The sequence below is a fragment of the Lepidochelys olivacea genome (assembly GCF_965140295.1).
Source record: "Lepidochelys olivacea isolate rLepOli2 genome assembly, chromosome: 17".
NCBI lineage: Eukaryota > Metazoa > Chordata > Testudines > Cheloniidae > Lepidochelys > Lepidochelys olivacea.
In genome coordinates, this window is record NC_140427.1 from 5,357,731 (window position 1) to 5,370,696 (window position 12,966).

General features: G+C 39.2%; 1 protein-coding gene across 2 annotated transcripts in view; it reads left to right on the forward strand.

Moving 5' to 3' along the window:
• Positions 1 to 12,966, forward strand: part of CLTC (clathrin heavy chain) — a 53,311-nt gene that overhangs the window by 33,317 nt on the left and 7,028 nt on the right. For both annotated transcript variants that reach the window (XM_084651075.1, XM_084651076.1), the window contains exons 14-30: positions 680 to 843; positions 2,782 to 2,907; positions 3,684 to 3,826; positions 4,337 to 4,571; positions 5,166 to 5,288; positions 5,412 to 5,557; positions 5,843 to 6,026; positions 7,000 to 7,192; positions 7,866 to 8,023; positions 8,345 to 8,509; positions 8,708 to 8,815; positions 9,013 to 9,180; positions 9,552 to 9,701; positions 10,154 to 10,285; positions 10,478 to 10,588; positions 10,855 to 11,025; positions 11,312 to 11,533. In XM_084651075.1, the coding sequence (XP_084507201.1) occupies positions 680 to 843; positions 2,782 to 2,907; positions 3,684 to 3,826; positions 4,337 to 4,571; positions 5,166 to 5,288; positions 5,412 to 5,557; positions 5,843 to 6,026; positions 7,000 to 7,192; positions 7,866 to 8,023; positions 8,345 to 8,509; positions 8,708 to 8,815; positions 9,013 to 9,180; positions 9,552 to 9,701; positions 10,154 to 10,285; positions 10,478 to 10,588; positions 10,855 to 11,025; positions 11,312 to 11,533 (2,699 nt within the window). The remainder of the gene's footprint in view (positions 1 to 679; positions 844 to 2,781; positions 2,908 to 3,683; positions 3,827 to 4,336; positions 4,572 to 5,165; positions 5,289 to 5,411; positions 5,558 to 5,842; positions 6,027 to 6,999; positions 7,193 to 7,865; positions 8,024 to 8,344; positions 8,510 to 8,707; positions 8,816 to 9,012; positions 9,181 to 9,551; positions 9,702 to 10,153; positions 10,286 to 10,477; positions 10,589 to 10,854; positions 11,026 to 11,311; positions 11,534 to 12,966) is intronic.

The following is a 12,966-nucleotide window of genomic DNA, read 5'->3' on the forward strand; positions in this document are numbered from 1 at the left end:
GGCAGTGAAGTAAGGAGTGTTAACAGTTGGCATAGCAGGATCAAACTTTGTGCAAGAGACATTAGATACATGGAAAACTGAGCTAGCTGAATACTGCACACTTATTTATGTGTACCTACCAGGGAGCATCTTAGAAGCAGAGCTGCTGAATACTTTTCCAAAGTATGCCATGTATTCCATCCTCTCAACCATATGGGGAAATTAAAAATGGAAGTGAATGGCAGTTTCAGTTGGCCTGCTTGCACCATGATTCAGCTACAGCTTGAGTGTACAGGACCACTGACTGCCCAAAATGAAGGAAGGAGTGAATTTACCTAGCCAGACTGGACTATAAATCTTCAGTTACTTGCCCAGATGGACTTGTGTAACGTATGTAGAGGGAGAGGGATGACTTGTGACTTTGCTATTGCTTGCATTGCTCCAAAGAGCCTTAAACTATCTTCTGTGCATGCTTTCTCTGTTACTGAAGAGATTACAGTACTGCACGTCAGCTACAATTCCACTTCTGTGTGGTGTTCCACTGTTTAGTTTCTCCAGTTCAAATATGTCTTAGGCATCCTATGGCTCCCTTGCTGCAGTCTGAGACTTATGAGAAGTCCTTAGAGCAAGCTGTCACATAATCAGCTTGATTTTTATTTGGTATGAAGACTATTCATATTGAGTCTTTGTTTCCCTTAAGGTCTATTTTATTTCTTGGGCTCAATTGTAAACTTCAGCCAGGACCCAGATGTGCACTTCAAATATATCCAAGCTGCATGCAAGACAGGGCAAATTAAAGAAGTGGAAAGAATCTGCAGAGAAAGCAATTGCTATGATCCAGAACGTGTTAAAAACTTCCTCAAGGTAAAGAGTTGACTAGCATTGCAGTATTTTCTATTTTGCAGCAGGATTGCTTGTTACTTATCCACTTCCACTAGGGTACACCACTAAGTAGTGATGTCTTGAGAACAGGCGCTCTGGATTGCACATAGACCTATGAAAGTCCAAAACAGTTCTTAATCTCTTTAAGCAGTTTCTAATATGGAGACTGTTTGGAATATAGGAAAGATGAATGCCGTTCCTCAGGCCACATGTGCATCCGTAAGTCAGCAGAAATTACCTGTATTGGAGGATACTGCTGAGCCAGTCTGTTCCCTAGCATCTTAGAGTTGGACACCATTGAATAAACAGTCATAACTGGAACATATGATGCCAGTTGGATTTAATTACGTGAGCTATAAATGGAAAAAGTTCTAGAAGTCACCTGTTAAGTCTTTTTTTCTTTTTCTTTTTTCCCACACTAATAAATGCCGTAATCTCAAACCCCACGTCAGTTTCTTACTACTACATGATAGCTGTTCTGTGAAAATAACTATTAGAGAATTAGTGGTATCCATAACATGCTCTACTGATGTCAGATCTTCAGGTTTGAGGCTAGAAAGATACCATGTATGAAGTTGAAAATCAGTAGCCAGTTGGCATTGTTACACTGTCTATGGCCATGTCAGTCAATACAACTACCTAAGGTTGTTTCTAAACACACTTGCCAGAGAATCAGCCTTTATCTGGGAACATTTCCTGCCTTCACATTTTGTCCTGGTTGTATAGCCATTTCATGGTGTGTGACAGCAAAATCTGTTAAATAGCATAATACACCTATTGCTGCTTAACACTTCTCTCATCTGTCATGTAGAAAAACTTTGTTTTAATGTCCCAGAAAATAAACTCTAAGGAAAAAAGTTGCTATTATTGGGGGAAGATTTTTGTGTGTATAACTCAACAGGTCTTTCTGTTTACAACAAATTATCCTCAATGAATGGTTACTGTCAACAAATTCCTGATGGAAATTGTTATTTTTTGTGCTGTTCCTTGTGTCTGTGGAATGTGCAGGACATGTACCAGGTAAATCCCCCGGATTAGGTCTCCCAGTCTGTTAACTCCTTCAGTGTCGATTTGTATGTAGAATTACATTCTGGGATGTGCATGTTAAACAGCTTTCAGTAGCTGGGTCTGACAAGGTTGATTCTTCAGGGTACTCTAAATGTATAGTATTTGGCTGCCACTTTAGCTTATTTAGACATGTTGCCTTTTTGCCAGATTTTGGGGCATTCATTCCCAAAGGTCTTTAGACATGCAGATTACTGATGCACGCTCTGATTTTTTTGACCTCCTGCAGTCACAAGTCAGTGATTCAACAGTGCAGTAGTTTGGTAGGTTCTTAAGATAGATGTGACCCTGCATGGGTATCCTAGTTAAATTCAGAAACAGTGGGTTCCTTGGGGATGCCAGAAATGCTTCAGATTAAGGTGTGAGGTGAGGAAACTAGCTCAAATCATGCATATCTGGTCATCTCACACATGACTGAGACCACATCATCCTTAAAATGGTTTTGTTAGATTCCTGTTGCGATCCCAGAGTGTTAATCCTGCACACTGAACACCAGTGGCAGTTCACAAATGCTGAAGTATAGCTTAGGTTTGTAATACTCGTTGTCCTGTGTTGTAAAATTGTTTTTTGTAGATGTGGGTGTGCCAAGGACCAGTGACTGACATTTCAGATGGTTTTTTGCTCTAGATATTGTCAAGGTTTACACCTGTTTATAATTCACTATGTGTGCATGGCTTCAAAGTGGGAACAATAGTAACATGCTGTCAGGTAAATTAGTTTAGGAAACCAAAACAGCTGAGATTTAAAAACAGTAAACTATCTCTGATCAGACTGGTCTCCTCAGACTTGCCTCATTTATCAACTTTCTCCAGTTTTAATGTAGTAATTCATATTTCTGCTTTTTTTCCTTTGCAGGAAGCAAAACTGACTGACCAGTTACCACTGATCATTGTATGTGATCGCTTTGACTTTGTCCATGACCTCGTGCTGTACCTGTATAGAAATAATCTCCAAAAATATATTGAGATTTACGTACAGAAGGTAAGAGCCATATTTCCAGAGGGACTTAAAAGCCTTCTGTCCAAATGGCTTAATATGGTCTCATCCAGTTTCTTTTCACAGGGACGGTCATGGCTACCAATGCATGCAATACCAACACCACAAAATCCATAATCTAAATCACTTCAAACAAACCGACTTCGAAGCTTGCTATCCATCTTGGAGAGGACGTTAACCATGTAACTTCCTTTGTGCTCTCAACAAATAGCTATATAATTTCAGAACACAAGCGGTCCTTCTCCTAAGTGATTGGTTCTGCTTCTGGCCACCTTATTAGTGAAAACAGACCTTTTTCTGGGAAGGAGGGTTCAACCTCCAAAACATTTTTACTTGATTCTTCATTATTAATTCCTTCTGTTAGTACAACAAATCCATTCCCTCTCCATGAAAGCTAGTACAGCTGCTGCGTTTGAGGGGAATGCCACAATAGCCTAAAACACCTTTTTCTTTCCCCATAAAAATGAGAATAGCACATTACATACTTCACCTATTTATCTCTGTTGCTGAAGTCTGAGGAAGATGTAAGTTCTTGTCAATCTTCACATGATTGAGAAATCCATAGTATCTGCCTCAACCGGTCATGGTCTTCAGGAGCTTTTCTGAGCCCAGGTAGGGAAAATGAAGCAGGCCCACTTGAAGTTGAACAATATTCTAGCAATTCTCATACATGCAAATGGATTCTCAGGGAAGGAACATACAATCTCTCCATGGTTGGTACTCCAATTTGTCACTTTACTAAAGTGTTCTTGTTGCCCTAGGTGAATCCAAGCCGTCTGCCTGTTGTCATTGGGGGACTGCTTGATGTGGATTGTTCTGAAGATGTGATAAAGAACTTGATCCTTGTTGTGAGAGGTCAATTCTCCACTGATGAGCTTGTTGCAGAAGTAGAAAAAAGAAACAGGTATCCAACTCCACAAATAACCATCTCTGTACATGTTTCTGATTAGAGCTAATGTTTCTAACTTTAGTAATTTCTGATTGTTAGTTTGTGGTTAAAGCTTAGGGTCTGTCTGTAAATGAAAAAGGTGTAGACCTTCATTAGGCTATCGTTTTATTACAGTGATTTAAATGATAAAAGACAAATTTATAGCCTTGTGACAAGTTTCTCCCTTAGTTTCCAGTAGTGTCCTGTATGGAACACTGGGGGGAGCTAATGGAAAAGAATAGATCTTTAATTGTAGACTCTTGAGGTGCATCTGGATGCTTTGATGGCATTGCAATTAAGACTTAATGGAGGTGGCTTTTGGTTTTTGGCATTCAACTAACTTGATAGCTTTCAATAAAGAAATTTTGAGAGAGAAATACACACAATGGTAGGAGGATGAGTAATGCCTTCAGGAAGAAACTGGGGAGGTCTCTTGGTTGGGTAGATCCTGCAGGCTTGTTAATAAAACTAATATATTTGTTCTAGGCTAAAACTGCTCCTTCCATGGTTAGAAGCAAGAATTCATGAGGGTTGTGAGGAACCTGCTACTCATAATGCACTGGCCAAAATCTACATAGACAGCAACAACAACCCAGAAAGATTTCTGCGTGAGAATCCCTACTATGACAGTCGTGTTGTGGGGAAGTACTGTGAGAAGAGAGACCCTCATTTGGCATGTGTGGCTTATGAGCGTGGGCAGTGTGACTTGGAGCTTATTAATGTGCGTATATCCAGTGAGTTCAGGGAAAATGGGGTGGAATCACCCACAAATTAAAAAAAAAAACAACCTATTTGATCTTGGGGAAGAGATTTATGCACTACTGCAACAAACAGCTGCTTTTGCAGCAGAAGTTAAAAGTGGGAATTAACTGGCATAAGTATAGCACCATGACCTTTTTTTTTTTTTTTTTTTTTTTAAAAGGCATGTCCCTGTTAGATTACTTTTTCATCTAAATGAAACTCCTCTTCCAAGGATCTGGTCCAAATTTGAAAGCAGTGAGATTGCTTTGAATTTCCAGTGACTGTGTTGTGGAAAGTCCTCCTCCAATTTCTGATATAAATCTTGAAATGAGCTTTATTTACTGTCAAACTCACACCACATAATTAGAAGTTAACTTGTTGATCTTCCCAGTCCCAAGATTTGGAGATTTAGAAAAATCAGTGTCTCCTTGGTATGTTTCACCCTGGCTTAGCATAGGGGACTGGACTAGATGACCTCTTGAGGTGCCTTCCATCCTCACATTTCTATGAATCTATTAAGATTTGCTTTAAGTAATTTCAGATGACTTCACTTATCTACCTTTTTGTCACTTAGGTATGCAATGAAAACTCCCTCTTCAAGAGCCTCTCACGTTACTTAGTTCGCCGTAAGGATCCTGAATTGTGGGGGAGTGTACTGCTGGAAAGCAATCCTTACAGAAGACCACTTATTGACCAGGTATAGTCTCCCTCAAACTTCCTATTCATTTTAACATAATGACAGAACTAGCTATAATTGAAGGTGAAGTATTTGCAATTTGCTGACTATAGCTTATCCATGGCTTGACTCTTCTGTCTCTAGGTTGTGCAGACTGCACTGTCTGAGACGCAGGACCCTGAAGAAGTGTCTGTTACTGTAAAAGCTTTCATGACTGCTGATCTTCCCAATGAGCTCATTGAACTGCTGGAGAAAATAGTTCTTGATAACTCTGTGTTCAGTGAACACAGGTGCGTAAAAAGTTCTAAACCATATATAGGCAGCTACAACAGACTTCACTGAAGCAGTCTAGCTCTGGGCTAGGGCTTGCTGCAGTAAAAATTCCAGCTGCTTTGGGGAGTAAACATAATTTTGGGGAGCTGCTAAAGTTCACTCTTTGGTTTGGGGATGAGAGTTTAGGATAAGGGCCTTGGATTTGAGTTTCATACAGTATTCACCTCTAACAATAGCCAGTGGTTTTTAATCTGAAGTAACTGACTTGGCACTCACTAATTGCTTTGTCTGTTTCTTACTAGGAACCTGCAAAACCTCCTTATTCTCACAGCTATTAAAGCTGACCGTACTCGTGTCATGGAATATATCAACCGTCTGGATAATTATGATGCTCCAGATATTGCTAACATTGCTATCAGTAATGAGCTTTTTGAGGAGGCTTTTGCCATCTTCAGGAAATTTGATGTCAACACCTCAGCTGTGCAGGTATCATAAATTCTAGTCTGATTCTACAATTAGGAAATCTTTAAGCTTTTGAGACAGCATAAAAGCCTGAATAGTGGAGTGTGCTCCTGGCTCTGCTGATGTGTGCTTTTTTTTTTTTTAAAGTGGACTATCAGCAGAAGCATCTCCTTCCAAAGATGACAGGACTGTCACTTTCCTATTGCTTCCTGGCTTATCTAGTTTCTCTCTCAACTGCTGAAATTTTGCCTCTATTTTGATTATACAAACCTTGAGTGTTTGAAGTAAAAGCTACACAGCTGAGTTTAGACTTCAACTATATTCTACTTAAGCATTCTTAGGCTTGCCCCTTCAGAGTTCTCCTGCAGAAAGTGGAAGAGAAGTAAGCAGTTCTTGGAAGAGTCATGCTGAGCGTTAGCAAGACTGGTTTCAGAGTAGCAGCCGTGTTAGTCTGTATTCGCAAAAAGAAAAGGAGGACTTGTGGCACCTTAGAGACTAACCAATTTATTAGAGCATAAGCTTTCGTGAGCTACAGCTCACTTCCTCAGATGCATATCGTGGAAACTGCAGCAGGCTTTATATATACACAGAGAATATGAAACAATACCTATTCCCACCCCACTGTCCTGCTGGTAATAGCTTATCTAAAGTGATTTCCAGCACAAATCCAGGTTTTCTCACCCTCCACCCCCCCACACAAATTCACTCTCCTGCTGGTGATAGCCCATCCAAAGTGACAACTCTTTACACAATGTGCATGACAATCAAGCTGGGCTATTTCCTGCATAAATCCAGGTTCTCACATCCCCCCACCCCCATACACACAGAAGAAGAGCAAGACTGGCTCTCAAAGAACCAACAACAAACCTTGATTACTTCCTGGTCTAAAGAAGAAAACAGAACTAATGGGTTGAGTGCAACTCATTAGTTCTCTGGAAACTTAAGACTAATGTTTTTTTCTGTACTGATGGTGACTGACATGCTACCATTTCCTCAGGTATTGATTGAACACATTGGAAACCTGGATCGTGCCTATGAATTTGCTGAACGCTGCAATGAGCCTGCTGTGTGGAGTCAGCTTGCTAAAGCCCAGCTTCAGAAAGGGATGGTAAAAGAAGCAATTGACTCCTACATTAAAGCAGATGATCCTTCCTCCTACATGGAAGTTGTTCAAGCTGCCAATGCTAGCGGTAGGATTTTCAGTTTTTGTTTAACTGAATCTTCTGTGCTGTTCTGGTATGTTCGGATATCTGAAGTTTAACCAAAGCATGTCATTTAAATGACTACAACAGCTGACGCTACGATCTGAAACTCTTACCTGCTAGTGTTATGGGTAGCACTAAATTCTGCTGAACTAGAAAATGTGAGATCTGTATCTCATAATACTAAAATGATCAAAGGTCAAAACTCAGGTTGACAGCATTCCTCAAATATGGTTGATCAAATGAATATATATCACTACTAGCTCCTCTGTAGTTCTTGCTGCCCTCTCCTGGTCAGCTGTCCTAGCTGCAGAGTTAAATTTTCACTAGGCTTCTGAATTCCACATAGTGAGAACTGCTTTTTAACAACTCTAACGATAGTAAAGTAAAATGCAAGTTAACTGATAGAGCTTTAAATGTTTCCTATAGTAAAAGGGCAACAATTAACTCAGATCATTATAGTCTCTAGCATGAGAGGCTGGCCACTCATAATGGCAAATTCTCTTGCCTTGGTCCTGGCTAAAGTAATGTTTGCTACCTACAGAAATTATCATTGTAAAACTAACTTAACAGAGCAAACTTCTAGTCCTGTTCATTCTCAAACTATAGGTGATTCAATCATGAAAAGTTACCATTTTTAATGTGAAGTTGCTTCACCTAGGGAACTGGGAAGAGCTGGTGAAATACCTACAGATGGCACGCAAAAAAGCACGAGAGTCCTATGTGGAGACAGAACTCATTTTTGCTCTTGCTAAAACAAATCGTCTAGCTGAGCTGGAAGAATTCATAAATGGACCTAATAATGCTCATATACAGCAAGTGAGTTTCTGCTCTTGGTTCCTTAGCGGTCATAGTAATAGGATTTTGGGGTTCAGCCAGTAAGAATGCCAAGCTTTGGCCTGCCAAGAATTTATTGGGTTGAATGTGATGTGATGTAGTTCTTCAAGAAGTCTAATAAAATACAAAAAACTTGAGGCAGAGTTCACTTTTGTCTAATAGCTTTAGACATACTAGCTAGTGGCTAGAACTTCCTCAGACTTCAGAATGGATCTAATTTTAGAAATCCTTTAAGATCAGTTTCACTATAAAATTCTATTCTTGTGGCTAGTCTAGAAGACTAACGTTCCAACTTAATCTTAGGTTGGTGATCGCTGCTATGATGAGAAGATGTACGATGCTGCTAAGCTATTGTATAACAACGTGTCAAATTTCGGCCGTTTGGCATCCACATTGGTTCACCTAGGTGAATACCAAGCAGCTGTTGACGGTGCTCGGAAAGCAAACAGCACTCGAACATGGAAAGAGGTAAATTACCCTGTCTTACGAGTTCAACTCAGTAAAATATCAAAAGAGGTTGCCTCGGAGATTATATTTAATCTTACCAACAGTGTTTCTTAAATCCTAATATACCTATGTTGACAGGATTCTTCGGTATACAATTGGATAGAGCTGTGCTTTTTCATAAACTGGACAAAAACGTAATTGTTATCACTTGAATTTCAGGTTTGCTTTGCATGTGTTGATGGGAAAGAGTTCCGTCTAGCCCAGATGTGTGGACTTCATATCGTAGTGCATGCAGATGAATTGGAAGAGCTCATCAACTATTACCAGGTAATGACGAGCACATGTACTAGATACTCCTAATTCTAATGCTACTGAAAGCATCAACCAAAATATGCCTGCACAGATGCTACTGTAACTCGGTGTTACAGGATCACCTTTGCTTCAAACTTGGCATGCTGTCTCTTTATCCATTTAGTACCTAACTTCTTGCTACAGCTGTCTCTTAACTGCACCTGTCTCTTAAGGATCGTGGATACTTTGAAGAGTTGATAACTATGTTGGAAGCAGCATTGGGACTTGAGCGTGCCCACATGGGAATGTTTACAGAGCTAGCAATTCTCTACTCCAAATTCAAACCCCAGAAGATGAGGGAGCACTTGGAACTATTCTGGTCCAGAGTCAACATTCCCAAGGTAACGGTCTCGAAACCTATGTGAGGGGTAGTTTTAAACCGTTCTAGATAGCCTGTAGAACAGTTTGTTGCATAAACTAAATTTTAATGAAATTACAAGATTTTCACACTTAATAAAACCACCTGATCTATTAAGCTTCAACACTAACGAAATACCAAGATAAAAGTAAATCAGTGCTCTGAAGTTAACTGATGGATTTCAAAGCTGAAAGAGTGCTGAAAGCTATTGATGACCAAGCACTGGCTGAAAACCACTAACCTGTGTTATGCAGGAGGTCAGACTAGATTATCATAATGGCCCCTTGTGGCCTTAATTTTTTTTTTTTTTTGCTCTATTAAACTTGTATTTAAACACTTACATTCTGTGTATAGGTGCTAAGAGCTGCAGAACAAGCCCATCTTTGGGCAGAGCTGGTGTTCTTGTATGATAAATATGAAGAGTATGATAATGCCATCATCACAATGATGAATCACCCAACAGATGCATGGAAAGAAGGACAGTTCAAAGATATCATCACTAAGGTACTGCCTGATCTGGTGTGAGAAATGCCTCTTTAAAGGCAACACTGTTCTGCATGTTTGATTTGTATTCTAGCTAATGGCCTCCTGATTAGAAGCTATCCTAGCTTAAACTGGTACTAGTTTCAGCATAACGTTTTTCTCTTCTACATCACTATCTTTAAGCTTATGTCAGGGATCCTGGATCTATGGTAAAATACCAAGTAGACTTACAATGCCACAAATGATTAGATTACCCTTTGAAGGTTTATATTTAATCAAATAGCACAAAATAAACTGAGCAGATCTGAAATCTCTAAAGCAAAATTTCTTAATGCTGGCAGACATGCTTTAGGTAACTTAAGGGTCTTATATTCATTAGAGGTAACGAACCAGAAAAATCCATGCAGAAATACATAAACACCATGAAACAAGTATGTAAAGATCTATTAAATGATCCTCTGTGCTGTCTCTAGGTGGCCAATGTGGAGCTGTATTATAAAGCAATCCAGTTTTATTTGGAATTTAAACCCCTCTTGCTCAATGATCTGTTGATGGTGCTGTCTCCCCGGCTGGATCATACTCGTGCTGTAAACTTCTTCAGTAAGGTAACTGGTTTTCATTTTCCTATAATTATGAGAGACTTTACAAGTGGAGATGAAGCATTTGGCTACATCTAAAGGTTTACAACTCCAGTTGAGTAAATGACAATGAATGTATCTGCGACGGACATCTATAAGCTTATGGTGTGCTATATTGTTATATTCAGGATTCTCATGTCAAAACTTCTTCTCTTAAAGGCTAAACAGCTTCCACTTGTTAAACCCTACTTGCGCTCAGTTCAAAACCACAACAACAAATCAGTGAATGAGTCTCTGAATAATCTCTTCATTATAGAAGAAGACTATCAGGTAGGCTTTTTTAAAAAAAAAAATTGCCCTTGTTTAAAACACCTTTCTTTTGTGAATGCTAATTGGTAGAGATAGCTAATTGGTATAACTATGCATCCATTAACTGCAGTAACAAACTGCAGGATTACTTTAGATCTGAAAATAGACTCAAAAGTTTGAGCAAAGGAACTCTGCAAACAGCTCAGGTGGTATCAAACGTAAATTGGTTGACCCTTTCTGGAACACAAGCACTGACGTTTGAATGACTACATTCTATTCCAATTCAGGCTCTTAGGACATCTATAGATGCCTATGACAACTTTGACAACATCTCCCTTGCTCAGCGTTTGGAGAAGCATGAGCTGATTGAGTTCAGAAGAATTGCTGCATATCTCTTTAAAGGCAACAATCGCTGGAAACAGAGTGTAGAACTTTGCAAGAAAGACAGACTATACAAGGTAACAGACTGGAATATAGAACATTAAAGCTATGCAGACCTATGTTCACATAGCTTACTTTAATACTAGTATGAGTGATCCTACCCCCTTTGATAGTATTGCTATAATGTACTTCAAAAGCTGTTTTTGTGCATCTTGGAAGTCTAAATCCCCAAGATAGCTTTTTTTGGAATGGCTCATTACTGCTTTGACCAAACTTGGCATGCCTAGCACAGTTCCTGCTCCAGCATATTAGATGTGGCTCTTTTAATGAGAGGTTTTGTTCTTTGTTCGTGTTCTTTTGTAGGATGCAATGCAATATGCTTCAGAATCCAAAGATACAGAGTTAGCAGAAGAATTGCTGCAGTGGTTCTTGCAGGAAGAAAAGAGAGAATGTTTTGGAGCTTGTCTCTTCACCTGTTATGACCTTCTAAGGCCAGATGTTGTCTTGGAAACTGCATGGAGGCACAACATCATGGACTTTGCCATGCCCTATTTTATTCAGGTCATGAAGGAGTACTTGACCAAGGTAAAAGCTATTTCTGTTGGTTGAGACTTTCACCTGCCACTAATCTTGATATTGGCTTTGTCAAATGTCTGCCTTGACTTACGTTCACTCTTATTTTCAGTTCATCAGGGGAGAAAGGCTTCACTTTTAAGTGATACCTGCTAGGAAAAATGAAACACCCACAGATAGTTCCCTAGCTACTAGTTAGAAGAACTTGCATCTGTAATAGTTCTCTGCTGAACCCATAGATAATGTGATTCTAGTGCCAAAATTTTCTCCTTGTCAAAGAACTGTTCTTCTCCTACACCCCTCCCTCCTCCCCCCCCAGACTATAGGGAAATCTGGAAACTACCCATGCATTATGGGTTAGCATTCCCAGAGAACCTTTTGTTTAGTGGACAGGAATATTGGAACAGATGTTTTATAAACACTCTTAAATCTACATGTCTGCCATGCTCTTAAGTGGAAAAAATTAGTGTTTTGCATAGCTCAGCAATTACTTGAATAATCAAAGGATACAGTGAATTGAAATATGACTAATTGTAATCCTCTCAATCTAGACTCATTTTGGAGTGGAATCTCTGAAATGTAAGTGTTTATGAAGCAGACTACTTGAACATATGTTCAAGGACATAAGACACGCAACTCTAGTTTTAACTAGCCTCTTTTCACACTTGCTTGCTCTTTTGTTTGAAGAAACTCCTTTATTTTTAGGATGCTTTCCTTCCAGCAAGACTGTCCAGATAAATCTGACTATAGAGGAATTTTTTTCCTCTGGAGCTTTAAACTTTCCGTTGTGGGTATGCTTTATGTATGTGTGAACCTCCAGGAAAAAGCCACAAGCTATTTAACTGTAGCACCTGTTAGTTTTTAAGTGTTTTCAATTCCAGTGTCACCAGACTTTTCTTGGACAACTTCAGCTACGCTGACTTTGAGCATTTTTTGTCAATCACTTTCGATACAACTTATTCTTTGGATTCTCTAATTTTTATGATAAAGCTTCTACAGCTAGGGGCTACTAGGTAACCTTATTTTGAGTGATAAAACAAGTAATGCACATTTGGTTGCACAGAGGGAGGATTTGCCTGTTTGATGTTCAAAGGGTTGGTGTGGTGTGCTTTTGCTTTTTTTATGGCAGTTTTAGAGCCACTTGTTGCAGAGTCAAACTAGTGCAGAGAAATTTTTGGTTGAAAGCAACTGGTGTTAGTGCTTTAGAAAACTTTTTCAAGTGTGTATCCTATTGGTGATTATGGGATACTTTGACATCAGTCCCAACTAATATAACGTTACCTTTGAGTGTGTGCACTCTAGTCTTGAATTAGAACTTTAGTGCATATATATTTAAACCTCAAGTATAAATGCTGCAAAAGGATTTACCTTATTGTATTCCTAGTTTGACTTATTAGTCAATAAAATCTAATGACCAATACAAACTACAGCTGGCTTTCTGAATC